This window comes from Tachyglossus aculeatus, chromosome X2, assembly GCF_015852505.1.
Source record: "Tachyglossus aculeatus isolate mTacAcu1 chromosome X2, mTacAcu1.pri, whole genome shotgun sequence".
NCBI classification, from domain to species: Eukaryota; Metazoa; Chordata; class Mammalia; order Monotremata; family Tachyglossidae; genus Tachyglossus; species Tachyglossus aculeatus.
In genome coordinates this window covers 11,580,149-11,593,382 of record NC_052100.1, presented here as the reverse complement: position 1 = coordinate 11,593,382, position 13,234 = coordinate 11,580,149, and the positions used below count along the sequence as shown (strand labels likewise).

The window sequence follows — 13,234 nt, the reverse complement described above, 5'->3', positions numbered from 1 at the left end:
GCTCACAGTCTAGAGGGGGAGACAGACATTGATATAAATAAATAATTCACAAAATGTAATTTATAGATAAGTACCTAAGTGCTGTGCCCAAAGATAAATTCCGAATCTTCTTCCAGACTGTAAGCTCGTTGTGGGCAGGGATCGTGTCTACCGACTCTGTTGTAGTGGACTCCCCTAAGTGCTTAGTACACTGAAGTAGTGGACTGACCACAGACTTGGGACTCAGAAGGTCATGGGTTCTAATCCTGACTGCGACTTGTCTACTTTGTGACCTCTGGCAAGTCACTTAACTTCTCGGGGCCTCCATTACCTCATCTATAAAATGAGGATCAAGACTGTGAAGCTCCACGTAGGTCGGGGACTGTGTCCAACTCGATTTGCTTGTATCCATTCCAGTGCCTGGTACATAATAAGTGTTTAACAAATGCCACAATTATTATTTTTACTATAATGCTCTGCATGCAGTTAAGCACTCAGTAAATACTGAGAAGCAGCATGGCATAGGGGAAAGAGCCCGGGCTTGGGAGTCAGAGGTCGTGGGTTCTAATCCCGGTGCCGCCACTTGTCCGTTGTGTGACTTTGGGCAAGTCACTTAAGTTCTCTGGGCCTCAGTTACCTCATCTGGAAAATGGGGATTAAGACTGTGAGCCCCACGTGGGACAACCTGATCACCTCGTATCGCCCCCAGCGCTTCGACCGTAGTAAGCGCTTAACAAATGCCATTGTTATTATTATTAGAACAGTGCTTAACAAATACCATTATTATTATTATTCTCTGGGCCTCAGTTACCTCATATGGCAAAAGAGGATTAAGACCGTGAGCCCCATGTGGGACAACCTGATGACCTTGTATCCCCCCAGCGCTTAGAACAGTGCTTGGCACATAGTAAGCACTTAACAAATGCCATTATTATCATTACTGAAGCAGCGTGGCCCATTGGAAAGAGCCCGGGCTGGGAGCTGGAGGTCCTGGGTCCTAATCCCAGCTCCTCCGCTTGTCAGCTGGGTGACTGTGGGCCAGTCACTTGGCTTCTCTGGGCCTCAGTTCCCTCATCTGGAAAATGGGGGTGAAGACTGGGAGCCCCGCGTGGGACAACCTGATGACCTTGTATCCCAGCGCTTAGAACAGTGCTTGGCACATAGTAAGCGCTTAACTGTGAGCCCACTGTTGGGTAGGGACTGTCTCTATATGTTGCCAACTTGGACTTCCCAAGCGCTTAGTCCAGTGCTCTGCACACAGTAAGCGCTCAATAAATACGATTGATTAACAAATGCCATTATTATTATTATTATTATTATTATTATTATTATTATGAAGAATGAGTGAGGCCCCCTTTTCCTCACGGAACCTTCCCCAGTATCTCGCGGGATCCGGCCGGAACGGTTTGTTTGGCGCCCTCTTGAGGGCGGGGAGGGAGGACGGGAAGGCTCTGGGCGGTTCAGCCAATAGGAGGGCCCTATGCTAATGAGGCTTCCCAGAATTCCCCGCTCAAGGGACCGTTTCCGGCGACCGAGGGACCGAGGCACGGTCGTTGCTGCCCGTTGAAGGCGAGAAAATGTCGGAGAGAAAAGTTTTAAATGTAAGTAGGAAGCGGATTCGGGTCGTTCTCCTCCTTGCCGCCCCGACATTATTCAGGCACCCAGATCGGCCTCACCCTCAGGGACGTCTCCTCAATCACCCCCCCCCCCCCCCCCACCTTGCCTCACGTTTTAACTCAATCAGTCAATCAAAAGTACTTATGGAGCGCCTACTGGGCGCCGAGTACTGTACTGAGCGATTGGGAGGGAGCAGGGATTGTCTCCCTTTGTTGCCGAGTTGTACTTCCCAAGCGCCCAGTACAGTGCTCTGCACACGGCGTTCAGTAAGTGCGACTGAATGAATGAACGATTGAAGAGGGCCAAACAGTAATAATAATAGTGTTTATTAAGCGCTTACTTTGTGCCGTGCGCTGTTCTAAGCGCTGGGGGAGATACAAGGTCATCAGGTTGGCCCACCTGGGGCGCACAGTCTTCATCCCCATTTTCCAGATGAGGCCCAGAGAATAATAATAATGGTATTTATTAAGCGCTTACTATGTGTAAAGCACTGTACTAAGCGCTGGGGAGATTACAAGGAGGTCAGGTTGTCCCACGGTGGGCTCACAGTCTTAATCCTCCCTTCTTCCTCCCTTCCTGGAGCTCACCTCCTCCAGGAGGCCTTCCCAGACGGAGCCCCTTCCTTCCTCTCCCCCCTCGTCCCCCTCTCCATCCCCCCCATCTTACCTCCTTCCCTTCCCCACAGCACCTGTATATATGTTTGTACATATTTACTACTCTATTTATTTATTTATTGTACTTGTACATATCCTATTTATTTTATTTTGTTAGTATGTTTGGTTTTGTTCTCTGTCTCCCCCTTTTAGACTGTGAGCCCACTGTTGGGTAGGGACTGTCTCTATATGTTGCCAACTTGTACTTCCCAAGCGCTTAGTACAGTGCTCTGCACACAGTAAGCGCTCAATAAATACGATTGATTGATTGATTAACCCCCATTTTACAGATGAGGGAACTGAGGCCCAGAGAAGTGAAGTGACTTGCCCCAAGTCACCCAGCTGACAAGTGGCGGAGCCGGGATTAGAACCCACGACCTCTGACTCCCAAGCCCGGGCTCTTTCCACTAAACCACGCTGCCAACAGAGTAAATTAGCACGTTTGCTGCCCACAGCGAGCCAACAGCCCTCTTTGACTCGCCCCCTCAAGCTCCATGGTGGTCCAGCCGGCGAGCGGGGGCAGTCAGTGGTATTTATTCAGCGCGTGCTGTGTGCAGAGCACTGTACTAAGCGCTTGGGAGAGTACAGTCCAACAGAGTAGGTAGTCACGATCCCTGCCCAGAACGAATTTACAGTCGTGGGGTGGGAGGGTGGAGAGTAGACATTAATATGAATAAGTAACACGATATGTAATTTAAAGATATATACGGAAGGGCTGTGGGGTTGGGGCGAATATCAAATGTCCAAGCGGCACAGATCCAGGATGCACTTAGGACAGTGCTGTGCCCACAGTAAGCGCTCAATAAGTACGATTGACTTACTGACCGACTGACTGATGGTCAGGAGTTTGTTTTATGCAGAGAGCAACGGGAAAGAGTTTTCAGGAGGGTGGTGATGTGCCCCAGTTAGGATCGGGGAAGCAGCTTGGCTCAGTGGAAAGAGCCCGGGCTTTGGAGTCAGAGGTCAGGGATTCAAATCCTGGCTCCTCCAATTGTCAGCTGTGTGACTTTGGGCAAGTCACTTCACTTCTTTGTGCCTCAGTTACCTCATCTGTAAAATGGGGATTAAGACCGTGAGCCCCCAGTGGGACAACCTGATCGTCTTGTAACCTCCCCAGCGCTTAGAACAGTGCTTTGCACATAGTAAGCGCTTAATAAATGCCATTATTATCATTATTATCGGGATACCTATAGCTGTAGGACCGAAGAGGGGAGAGGCTAGAGTCAGGGAGATCGGGAAGGAGGGCACAAAGTAATTTGCAGAGAAGGAGAAATGGAAAACTGATTTGTCAATGTGTAAGTGCTCAAACTAAGTCCGTATGTTCAGAAGTGCTTTCGGATAGGATTGAGGAAGTGCTGAGGTGGAAGGTGGGGGTTGGACCTAGAGGAAGGGGTATGTATGAAATATTTAAAGAAGAACTTGAAGGACTTAGAGACAAGTCGAATATGGGAGGTAATGACAGCTGTCAGTGGTGCCTTATGGTATTTGTTAAGCACTTTACTGTGGGCCCAACACTTCCAAGATCTGAGGTAGATAAAATCTAATCGGGCTGGACACGGTCCCTGTCCCACCTGGAGCTCACAGTAACAAGGACAAGGTTGCAAATCTGGGAGAAGGATTGTGGCCGAATGGAAAGAGCACTGCCCTGAGAGTCAGAGGATCTGGGTTCTAATCCTGGTTCCATCACTTGTCTGCTGTGGGACCTTGGACAAGTCACTTTCTCTGTGCTTCAGTTACCTAATCTCTAAAATGGGGATTAAATTCTCCTCCCTGTGACTTAGACTGTGAGCCCTATGTGGGACAGGGACTGTGTCCATCCTGGTTATTTTGTACCTAGTTCAGTGCTTAAAACAGTGCTTGACACAGAGTAAGCACAAAATGAATATCAAAAAACACCAGGTCCTATTGTCATCAGTGATGGAAAAGCGAGGAAGAGGGATAGAAGGAGAGATGAAGAGTTGAGTTTTAGCCATATTAAGTTGAAGATGTTGCAGAGTGAAAGGACTTTCTGACCAGTGGTGATTCCCAATATTCCAATTCAGCAGTCAGTTATCTTAGCTAAGCCTCAGTCGGGGTTATTTGCCACCTGTAATAATAACAATAATAATAATGATGCTATTTGTTAAGTGCTTACTATGTGCAAAGCACTGTTCTAAGCGCTGGGGAGGTTATAAGGTGATCAGGTTGTCCCATGGGGGGCTCACAGTTTTAATCCCCATTTTACAGATGAGGTAACTGAGGCCCAGAGAAGTTAAGTGACTTGCCCAAAGTCACACAGCTGATAGTTGGCGGAGTAGGGATTTGAACCCATGACCTCTGACTCCAAAGCCCGTGCTCTTTCCACTTAGCCATGCAGCTTCCTGTAGAGAGCGACATACTGAGCTCTTGGGAGAGTACAATATAAAAGAGTCGGTAGATCTGTTTCCTGCCTACAAAGAGCAGGAACTTTTGTGTTGCTCATCCAGCAGTTATACTGAGGCCCTTCCTGTCCATTTTATACAGTTAATTATTCAAACTAATTAACTTTAGCTTAATTAAATGAAAATTTAAGTGCAAGCTTTGAAAAGCTAAGTACAAATTCAAAATGGGAACAAATTTAGGGCAGGAAAAGCATATTTGGAAATGGATGTAAAGCCAGTGAGACCCCAGTGTATCAAAATCAGTGAGTTATATTTGTTGAGCGATTACTGTGTGCAGAGCACTCTACTAAGCCCTTGGGAGAATACAGCACAGCAGAGTTGGTAGACACATTTCCTGCCCACAAGGAGCTTACAGTTTAGTAATAATAATAATAATAATTATGGTATTTGTTAAGCGCTTACTATGTGCAAAGCACTGTTCTAAGTGCTGGGGAGGTGATCAGGTAGTCCCACGGGAGGCTCACAGTTTTAATCCCCATTTTCCAGATGAGGGAACTGAGGCCCAGAGAAGTGAAGTGACTTGCCCAAAGTCACACAGCTGACGGTGGAGTCAGGATTTGAACCCAAGACCTCTGACTCCAAAGCCCGGGCTCTTTCCCCTGAGCCACGCTGCTTCTCCTAGTACCAACAGGAACTGGTTGCTTTTCTCTCCCTCACTCTTTTCCTCCCTTCTTATTTCTCTCCCTTTCCCCTTCCTCCCTCCCGTCCTTTCTCCCTTCTTCCCTCCCTCTTTTCACCTCATTTCCTCTTCTCCTATTCTCTCTTCCTGCCTCTTTCTCTTTTCCTCCCCACCCCCTTAGTATTATGTCATAATTAGAGCTCCACAACGAAGTTCATTAAATGTAATCTGTTTGGGGGGGACTCTTCTGAATAAAAAAGTTGCTGACTCCTGATCTAGATTGTAGGGGATCTAGGAGGACATGGAGGCAGTACGCACATGTGGCCCGTTGGAGAAGTTTCAACGGAACCAGGAGATGGGCCACTAGCCGGAGAGCGGGGGTGGATCTCAGGATGTTATTTTTAGTGTGTTGGAGGCATAAATTACGCTTGAAGGTAAAAGGGAATGAATGAAGATAGAAGTGAGAGTGGAGCAAAGCGTGGGCACAAGTTTTTTTTTAAGTGAGAGGGGCTGGGGGTCTCAGGCCCCCTCAGAGACTTCCCGAGACCCTACCCATTGTTTTTCTCTTCGCAGAAATACTACCCGCCGGATTTTGATCCGTCGAAAATCCCAAAGCTCAAGCTTCCCAAGGACCGCCAGTATGTCGTGCGGCTGATGGCCCCTTTCAACATGAGGTGAGGGTCAGCTCCCGATGGGCACGGACGGATCCCGCGACTCCCATGCTCTAGGGGATGGGGATGAGCTCCTTCTTTCTGCCGGCCCTTCCCCTGGCAGTCCCCTTGCTCCGCCGGTGGGAAGTTCCCAGAGCCTAGCAGGCGGGGCATGGCTGGGGCAGGGGCTGGAGTGGGGAGTCCCATTCTGGGCCCATCGGCCCTTTTCCCAGCCCCACTCACATTGGGTCAGTTTCGGCTGTAGCGGCCTGTTTCTTTCCGAATGAGCAAATGTGGTCGCCCGGGGCAGGCGGACACGTGGTGGCCTTCCCTCTCCCCGGAGCCCAGGCTGCCCTCGCGTCCATCTTTCAGTAGCAACACCGTCTGTGGCCGGTCCTCTCCCAGCGGGCCTGGGGCCGGTCGAACATCTGCCCAGTCGAAGGCGGTTCGCCACTAACCCAGCACTAACCCTCTTAGATGTAAGACCTGTGGCGAGTACATTTATAAAGGCAAGAAGTTTAATGCTCGGAAGGAGACGGTACAGAATGAAATGTATCTGGGGCTCCCCATCTTCCGCTTCTATATCAAGTGCACCCGCTGCCTAGCAGAAATCACTTTCAAGGTAAGTGTTTAATTAAGTCTCTGGTTCAGTTCGTGAAGCTGCTTGATTAGAAATGTACTAACGACAGACTCTGTTCCTCTTGAAACTAGAGAGGGAGAGGTGCGATCCTTGTGTGACCTCCACTGTAATTAGTGCAGAGTGTAATTAAAAAAGAAAAAATTAGTGAGCTTTCTCTTCCCCCCTCCTGTTTTTGCCCCCGCCGGATCTTCCACTTCCTTGTATCGAGGGGGAAACTCCATCTTAGTGGGAAGTTCTTGTCATTTCCTGGGAGATTTGAGGCCCCACTGACATCATCGTCTCCAAGTGCTTCCCCCTTTTTGGTGGATTATGGGATTGACAGCATGACTCTTGCTTATTAGCCCAGCAGAGAGGTTCCAGCCCGGAGTGCCTCAGTTAACAATGAGAAGTAAAAGCCCCATCTTCCAGCCCACCTGTGAAAGTTTCTAAGCCAGACGCAACCTTTGGCCACCGCCCCGTGAAACTCTCTCTTCTCCCTCAGACAGACCCTGAAAACACAGACTACACCATGGAGCATGGAGCCACGCGCAACTTCCAAGCAGAGAAGCTCCTGGAGGAGGAGGAGAAGAGGATACAGAAGGAGAGAGAGGACGAAGAGCTGAACAATCCAATGAAGGTAATCCCAGTGCCAGCTCACCTGGTGTCACACTTCTAATAATCGTGGCATTTGTTAAGCGCTTACTATGTGTCAAGCACTGTTTTAAGCACTGGGGTAGATACAAGTTAATCAGGTCGGACTCAGTCCCTGTCCAGTGCGGGACTTACAGCCTAATTGAGGAGTGAGGCCAGGCATTGAATCCCCCTTACAGATGAGTAGATGAGGTCACGCTGCTACCCTACATTTCAGCTACCCCCAAGTCCCGAAGCTGGTGGCTTTATATTGGAATCAATCAGTGGAATTTATTGGGTGCTTACTGTGTGCAGAGCACTGCTCTAAGCGCCTGGGAGAGCACACTCTAACAGAGTTGGTAGACACATTCCCTGCCCACAAGGAGCTTACAGGCTAGATACAGTCAGGATCTGCAAATTACAGGGAATTGGCTGTTCACTGTGAAAATAGCACATCATCTTTGAAAATCTCTGCGACGTGATGCTTCCCATGGCAGTACCCACCAACATCCTTCCTCCCCGGATTCCTTTACCTGTCTAAATGCCTTAGGTTTCCCAGTTCAGCAGAGCAGCCAGGGCCCTGGGTCTCTGTAGCTTTGAGCTTTTTCTAGAGTCCTGATGATGTGATGGAGGAGTTTGATTTCAAATCCGCAGACACCAGGGGGGTGGGTGGGGGACTGGCATATTTCTCCCCTCTTCTCTGGTTTCCCCTCCTTCACCACAGTCTTCCACGTCAGGGAGGTGTCTCCGAGGCCCGGCAGCCCTCGAGCCCTTCTGCTCTCTCTCCGCCCCCCAAATCAGGTGTTGGAGAATCGGACCAAGGACTCAAAGCTGGAGATGGAGGTGCTTGAGAACCTGCAGGAGCTAAAGGAGCTCAATCAGCGTCAGGCCAATGTGGACTTTGAGTCGATGCTGCAGCAGTACCGGGTGACTGAGGAGGAGAAGCAGCAGCTTGAACAGGAAGAGGACGAGAAGGAAATAGAGTGAGTATAATGGGGAGGGAGGAGGTGGTTGCTGTCTGCACTCACGGTCCAGGTCAGAGAGTCTAGGGAGCGCACTAAGATCCCTAGCGAAGCAGTGCGGCCTAGTGAGCATGGCGCTTCACTTCTCTGAACCTCAGTTTCCTCATCTGCCAAGTAGGGGATTGAATCCTACTTCCTTCTCCGTAGACGGTGAGCCCCACGTGGGACGGGGGCTGGGTCCAACCTGATTATCTTGTATCTACTCCGGTGCTTAGAGTCCAGTGCTCGGCACGTAGTAAGCACTTAACAAACATCACAATTCCTTATCGTCATCTCCTTGCCCGGGCCTCCAACTCCCACTCTGTTTGGCAGATGCGTGAGATCTGAACAGTGTCCTCTGGGAGAGGCGAAAGAGTGAGGCAGAGGTTGAGTTCTGAGATAATGCGGATGATTCGCTGCCGGGGTGGAAGTTTAGTTTTGGGGTTGGGTCTTTTGCTGGTAAGGAGTGCTGCCGTAGCTGGACAACTGCCCCGAACGGTGTCAGCAGAGATTTCAGCAGAACTAAGAAGAACCGAGAAGAAGCGTAGCCTAGTGGATAGAGCCCGGAGCTAGGAGTCAGAAGGACCTGGGTTCTGTTCCTCGCTGTGTGACTTTGGGCCTCAGTTACCTCTTCTATAAAACAGGGATTAGGACTGTGAGCCTCATTTGGGACATAGATTAGGTAGTCCACCCTGATTAGTTTGGCTCTACCTCAGCACTCAGTACAGTGCCTGGCACATAGTAAGCACTTAACAAATACCATTAAAACAAAAACAAAAGCTAGTGAGCTCCAGGCTTAGCAGCGGCCTGTCATTCGTGGAGCTGCCTCTATATCAAACCCAAGACAACTTTGTTTTTAATGGTATTTGTTAAACATTTACTATGTGTCAGGCACTGAACTAAATGCTGGGGTATATACAAGCTAATCAGATCCATGTACCACATCGGGCTCACAGTCTTAATCCCCCTTTTACGGATTAGGTGAGGCACAGAGAAATTTAATGAACTGCCCAAGGTCACACAGCAGACAAGTGGCGGAGCTGGGGTGAGAACCCAGGTCCTCTGACTGATTCCCAGGCCTGTGCTCGTTCCACTTAACCAGGGGGATTGGTGGGAGAGCAATGTAGTCCAGGGTGAGAGAGGGCACCGGGGTGCAAGCCTTTGGGGCTGACCTCTTCCAGGAGCTCTGGAAGCTTCCGTCACTGTGCAGCCCAGAGGTTGCTCCCCGCAGCAGTCGAAGGGGAGACGCTGGCCGAGTGGCAGCAGGGACAGTCTCTGAACACCCTCATCTCAGCCTGCACCCACAAGGACAGAATCCCTTCCCAAGGAGGTCACGTGGATCTTTCAGTCGTTTGCCTAACGTCTCCCTGGTCAAATGTACCCCCGGCAGAGCCATGATGGAGCAAGCTAAGAGGCGGCATCTGATCGAGGACTCTGACTCTGACGAAGAACGTGCCCCGGCAAAAACCAGGCCCCCAACGAGACCAAACCCCACTGCCATCCTGCACGAGGTGAGTTTTGCTCCCCTTCTTCCTTCCTTCAACAGTCTAAACCCCCTCTCCTCTTAACCTTCCCAGCTGAGTCCACGACGCCACCACTGTCCGTGTCCCAGAAGCCCACATTCATCCTTCTTGACTCCTCAATTCTCACGTTCAGTCTACTGACAAATCTTGCCAGTTCTTCCTACCCATAATAATAGTAATAATAATAGTAATATTTGTGGTATTTAAGTGCTTACTATATGCCAGGTACCGTACTGTGCACGGGGGAAATACAAGATCATCAGATTGGACACAGTCCCTGTCCCAAGAGGAGGGAGAACAGCTATTTAATCCCCATCTCACAGATCCACATTTTCCTCACCACCCAAAAGGTTTTCCACTTCGGTACAAATTCTGGTCATATGTCGCTAGACTCCTACATTAGCCTCCTTGCATCTCCCTTCCTCCAGCCTCTCCACCTTCCAATCAAAACTCTGTGCTGCTGCCCAGGTCATCGTGGCCTAGTAAAAAGAACTCGGGTCTGAGAGTCAAAGGACTTTTTTTAAAAAATGGTATTTAAGTACTTTACTATGCCAGGCACTGTACTAAGCAGTGGGGTAGATACAAGCTAAGCAGGTTGGACACGATACGTGTCCCACATGGGCCTCACAGTCTTAATCCCCATTTCACAGATGAGGGAACCGAGGCCCAGAGAAGTAATGTGACTTGCTAGAGGTTACACAACAGACAAGTGGCAGAGGAGGGATTAGAACCCAGATCATCCGACTCCTAGGCCCAGCGCTTTCCACTAGGCCTCGCTGCTACGGGTGCTGTGGGGGTGATGGTAACTTTCATCATCATCATCATCATCATCATCATCAATTGTATTTATTGAGCGCTTACTGTGTGCAGAGCGTTGTACTAAGCGCTTGGGAAGTACAAATTGGCAACATATAGAGACAGTCCCTACCCAACAGTAGGCTCACAGTCTAAAAGTTTCATCATCGGGAGCCCATAATGCCTGTGCTTTCTCCTCCCCAGAATCTGGGCGTGCCAAACAAGAAGCAGAAGACGGAAAGTTGGGAGCGTAGCGTGGGCAAGCTCAGCAGCAAAGCTCAGCTGACAGGGCTGGTAATGGGAAAGAAACCAAGAGAGCCAAGCCAACTGGCCCTATCATCTCCTGGCCCTGGTAAGAAGGGGCACTGGGGATCTGGCCCACCTGCCTGTCAAACCAGCTAGATCCGAGCTGTGGTGAGGGTTGGTACCCACAGCAGGCTGGAGTTGCTGCTTTCGTTGGCATTACAGAGGCCACATCCCACAAGGTTCTAGGGCCCTGAGTGGTTTGAGCTGAAACTGAATGTGGGGCCCAGAACTGGCCTGTTAACAGTCGCTGTATTGGCTAGGCCTGGCGTGACTCCTGTGGGTGGGAGTGGGACATCGGGCGCTGGCTTCGTGCTTGTACGCATCTGCTGGAATCTGACTGATCTATGGACAATTCACAGAAGCCCCTGCATGTTGGACGGACTGAGGCACATGGGCCAAACAAAGCCACAGAGCCATCCCCCTCCCCTGATTCATTTGTTCTTTCATTCATATTTATTAAGCGCTTACTGTGTGCAGAGCACTGTACTAAGCTCTTGGAAAGTACAATTCGGCAACAGAGACAATCCCTACCCAGCAACAGGCTCACAGTCTAGAAGGGGGGAGACAGACAACAAAGCAAATAGACAGGCACCAATAGCATCAATATAAACAGAATTATAGATAAATACACATCATCAATAAAATAAAGAGAATAACAAATATGTACATAGATACACGTGCTGTGGGGCAGAGAGGGAGGGAGTAGGGGCGATGGAGAGGGGAGGAGGAGCAGAGGAAAAGGTGGGGGCTCAGTCTGGGAAGCCCTCGTAGAGGAGGTGAGCTCTCAGTAGGGCTTTGAAGAGGGGAAATGTGCTAGTTTGGCAGATGGGAGGAGGGAGGGCATTCCAGGCCAGAGGTAGGATGTCTCGACAGCAGGACAGGTGAGAACGAGGCCCAGTGAGGAGGTTAGCAGCAGAGGAGCGGAGTGTGCGGGCTGGGCTGGAGGAGGAGAGCAGGGAGGTGAGGTAGGAGGGGACAAGGTGACGGAGAGCTTTGAAACCCTCCTGGGCAGCCCGACGTGGAAAGGGGAAAGGATTTCGCCTCGGCCCTCTCACCCAACTCCAGGTTGGTGCCTAACTCCGCTCTCCATAATTTGGGCCTGTGGAGGGTATTAGCCCAAACCAGAACTCCGGACCCCACCTAGTTTTCAGTTAAGCCGCACAACCTCCTCCAAGAAAATAATGTAGCATCCCCGGGCTAATGAGCGGGCTTTGTTGGAGTCCAGCCCACCCTGTGCCCCAGCATGCTCAGGAGCTAGGTTGGATTTCCAGGTTTGACTCATCTCAGTAGGGACTTCTTGACGGACTATGAGAGAGTGATCACTTGGGAGGCAAGAAGTGGGAGAGGGGGTGCATTGGCTTTAATTGGGTTTCTCCTCTTTCTAGGAGCAATTAGCCAGAGCTCAGAGGAAGCTAGTGTAGCCCGTCCGCCCTCCGGCACCTCCTCTCTCAGCCTGCTGGAGGCCTACTCAGACAGCGACGACAGCAACAGCAGTTGAGACCCAGAGCCCGGCGTTCATTTCTCATCAGCTCAGCGCGGCAACCAGGGCGGCCACGCCACCCGGACGTTTTGGGGCCTGCTCCCGCTTCCGACCGATCGTTTGGGATAGAGAGCAAGCTCCGGAACTGTGGGTTTCCCACCAACCAGACTCCAGCTGCTGTCTTGTCAGCAGTCAGTCAGCAGGGGTGGGGGGCTTCTTCCCTTCTCTCCTCCTCCTCGTCCTCCCTGCTATCCGCTTGTGATCTGAAAGTAGCGACGACGTGAAGCGCCGATTTCACCCACCTTGCCTAAAAACGTAAGGGCAGAAAGCTTCCGACGCTCAAGAGCATTTCGTCTTTCCGTTTCTGCACACGCTGAGTTTTATCTTAAAACGAAAGGGTTTTTCAATCTGGTCAAACTATGGCATTTGCCACCCAACCTGAATTGTAAAGGGAGTAATTGGGCTGTGTTTTACAGAACAGAATAAACTCAATCGAGACCAAAAGACTGTGTTCAATTCAAGAATGATTTTTTTTTCTCCCATTTTGAATAGCAGAGTGGTATAGGAGCTGCAGGTGTGGCCACAGTAAAAGGGTCCTTTAGAATCACTGTTTGGCTTCTATCTTCAAGCTCACCTTCCCCTGTCTGCCTCGTGAGTGAGGAAAGTCTGGTGAATCCCTGAAGGGAGGAGGAAAACTAGGAAACTGGAGGAGATGGAAGCTAACAAACAGCACAGACCTCTCCTTTTGTTTAATGAACTGCTCATAGAATAGCCTGAGGCCAAGTCATCATCCCAACTCTGCAAGTAAAGGTTGACCCTACAGCTCAGAGAAGCAGTGTGGCTCAGTGGAAAGAGCACAGGCTTTGGAGTCAGAGATCACGGGTTCAAATCCCGGCTCCGCCAATTGTCAGCTGTGTGACTTTGGGCAAGTCACTTCTCTGT

The 13,234-nt window shown here is 50.2% G+C and overlaps 1 protein-coding gene across 1 annotated transcript; it reads left to right on the top strand.

The window, feature by feature from the left end:
- Positions 1–1,516: 1,516 nt before the first annotated feature.
- YJU2 (YJU2 splicing factor homolog) lies at positions 1,517–12,790 on the top strand. The gene is made up of 8 exons (XM_038771079.1): positions 1,517–1,580; positions 5,862–5,962; positions 6,416–6,560; positions 7,060–7,194; positions 7,989–8,170; positions 9,579–9,699; positions 10,711–10,858; positions 12,198–12,790. The coding sequence occupies exons 1-8, from the start codon at positions 1,557–1,559 to the stop codon at positions 12,308–12,310; spliced, it is 969 nt and encodes a 322-aa protein (XP_038627007.1). The 5' UTR covers positions 1,517–1,556; the 3' UTR covers positions 12,311–12,790.
- Positions 12,791–13,234: the final 444 nt, after the last annotated feature.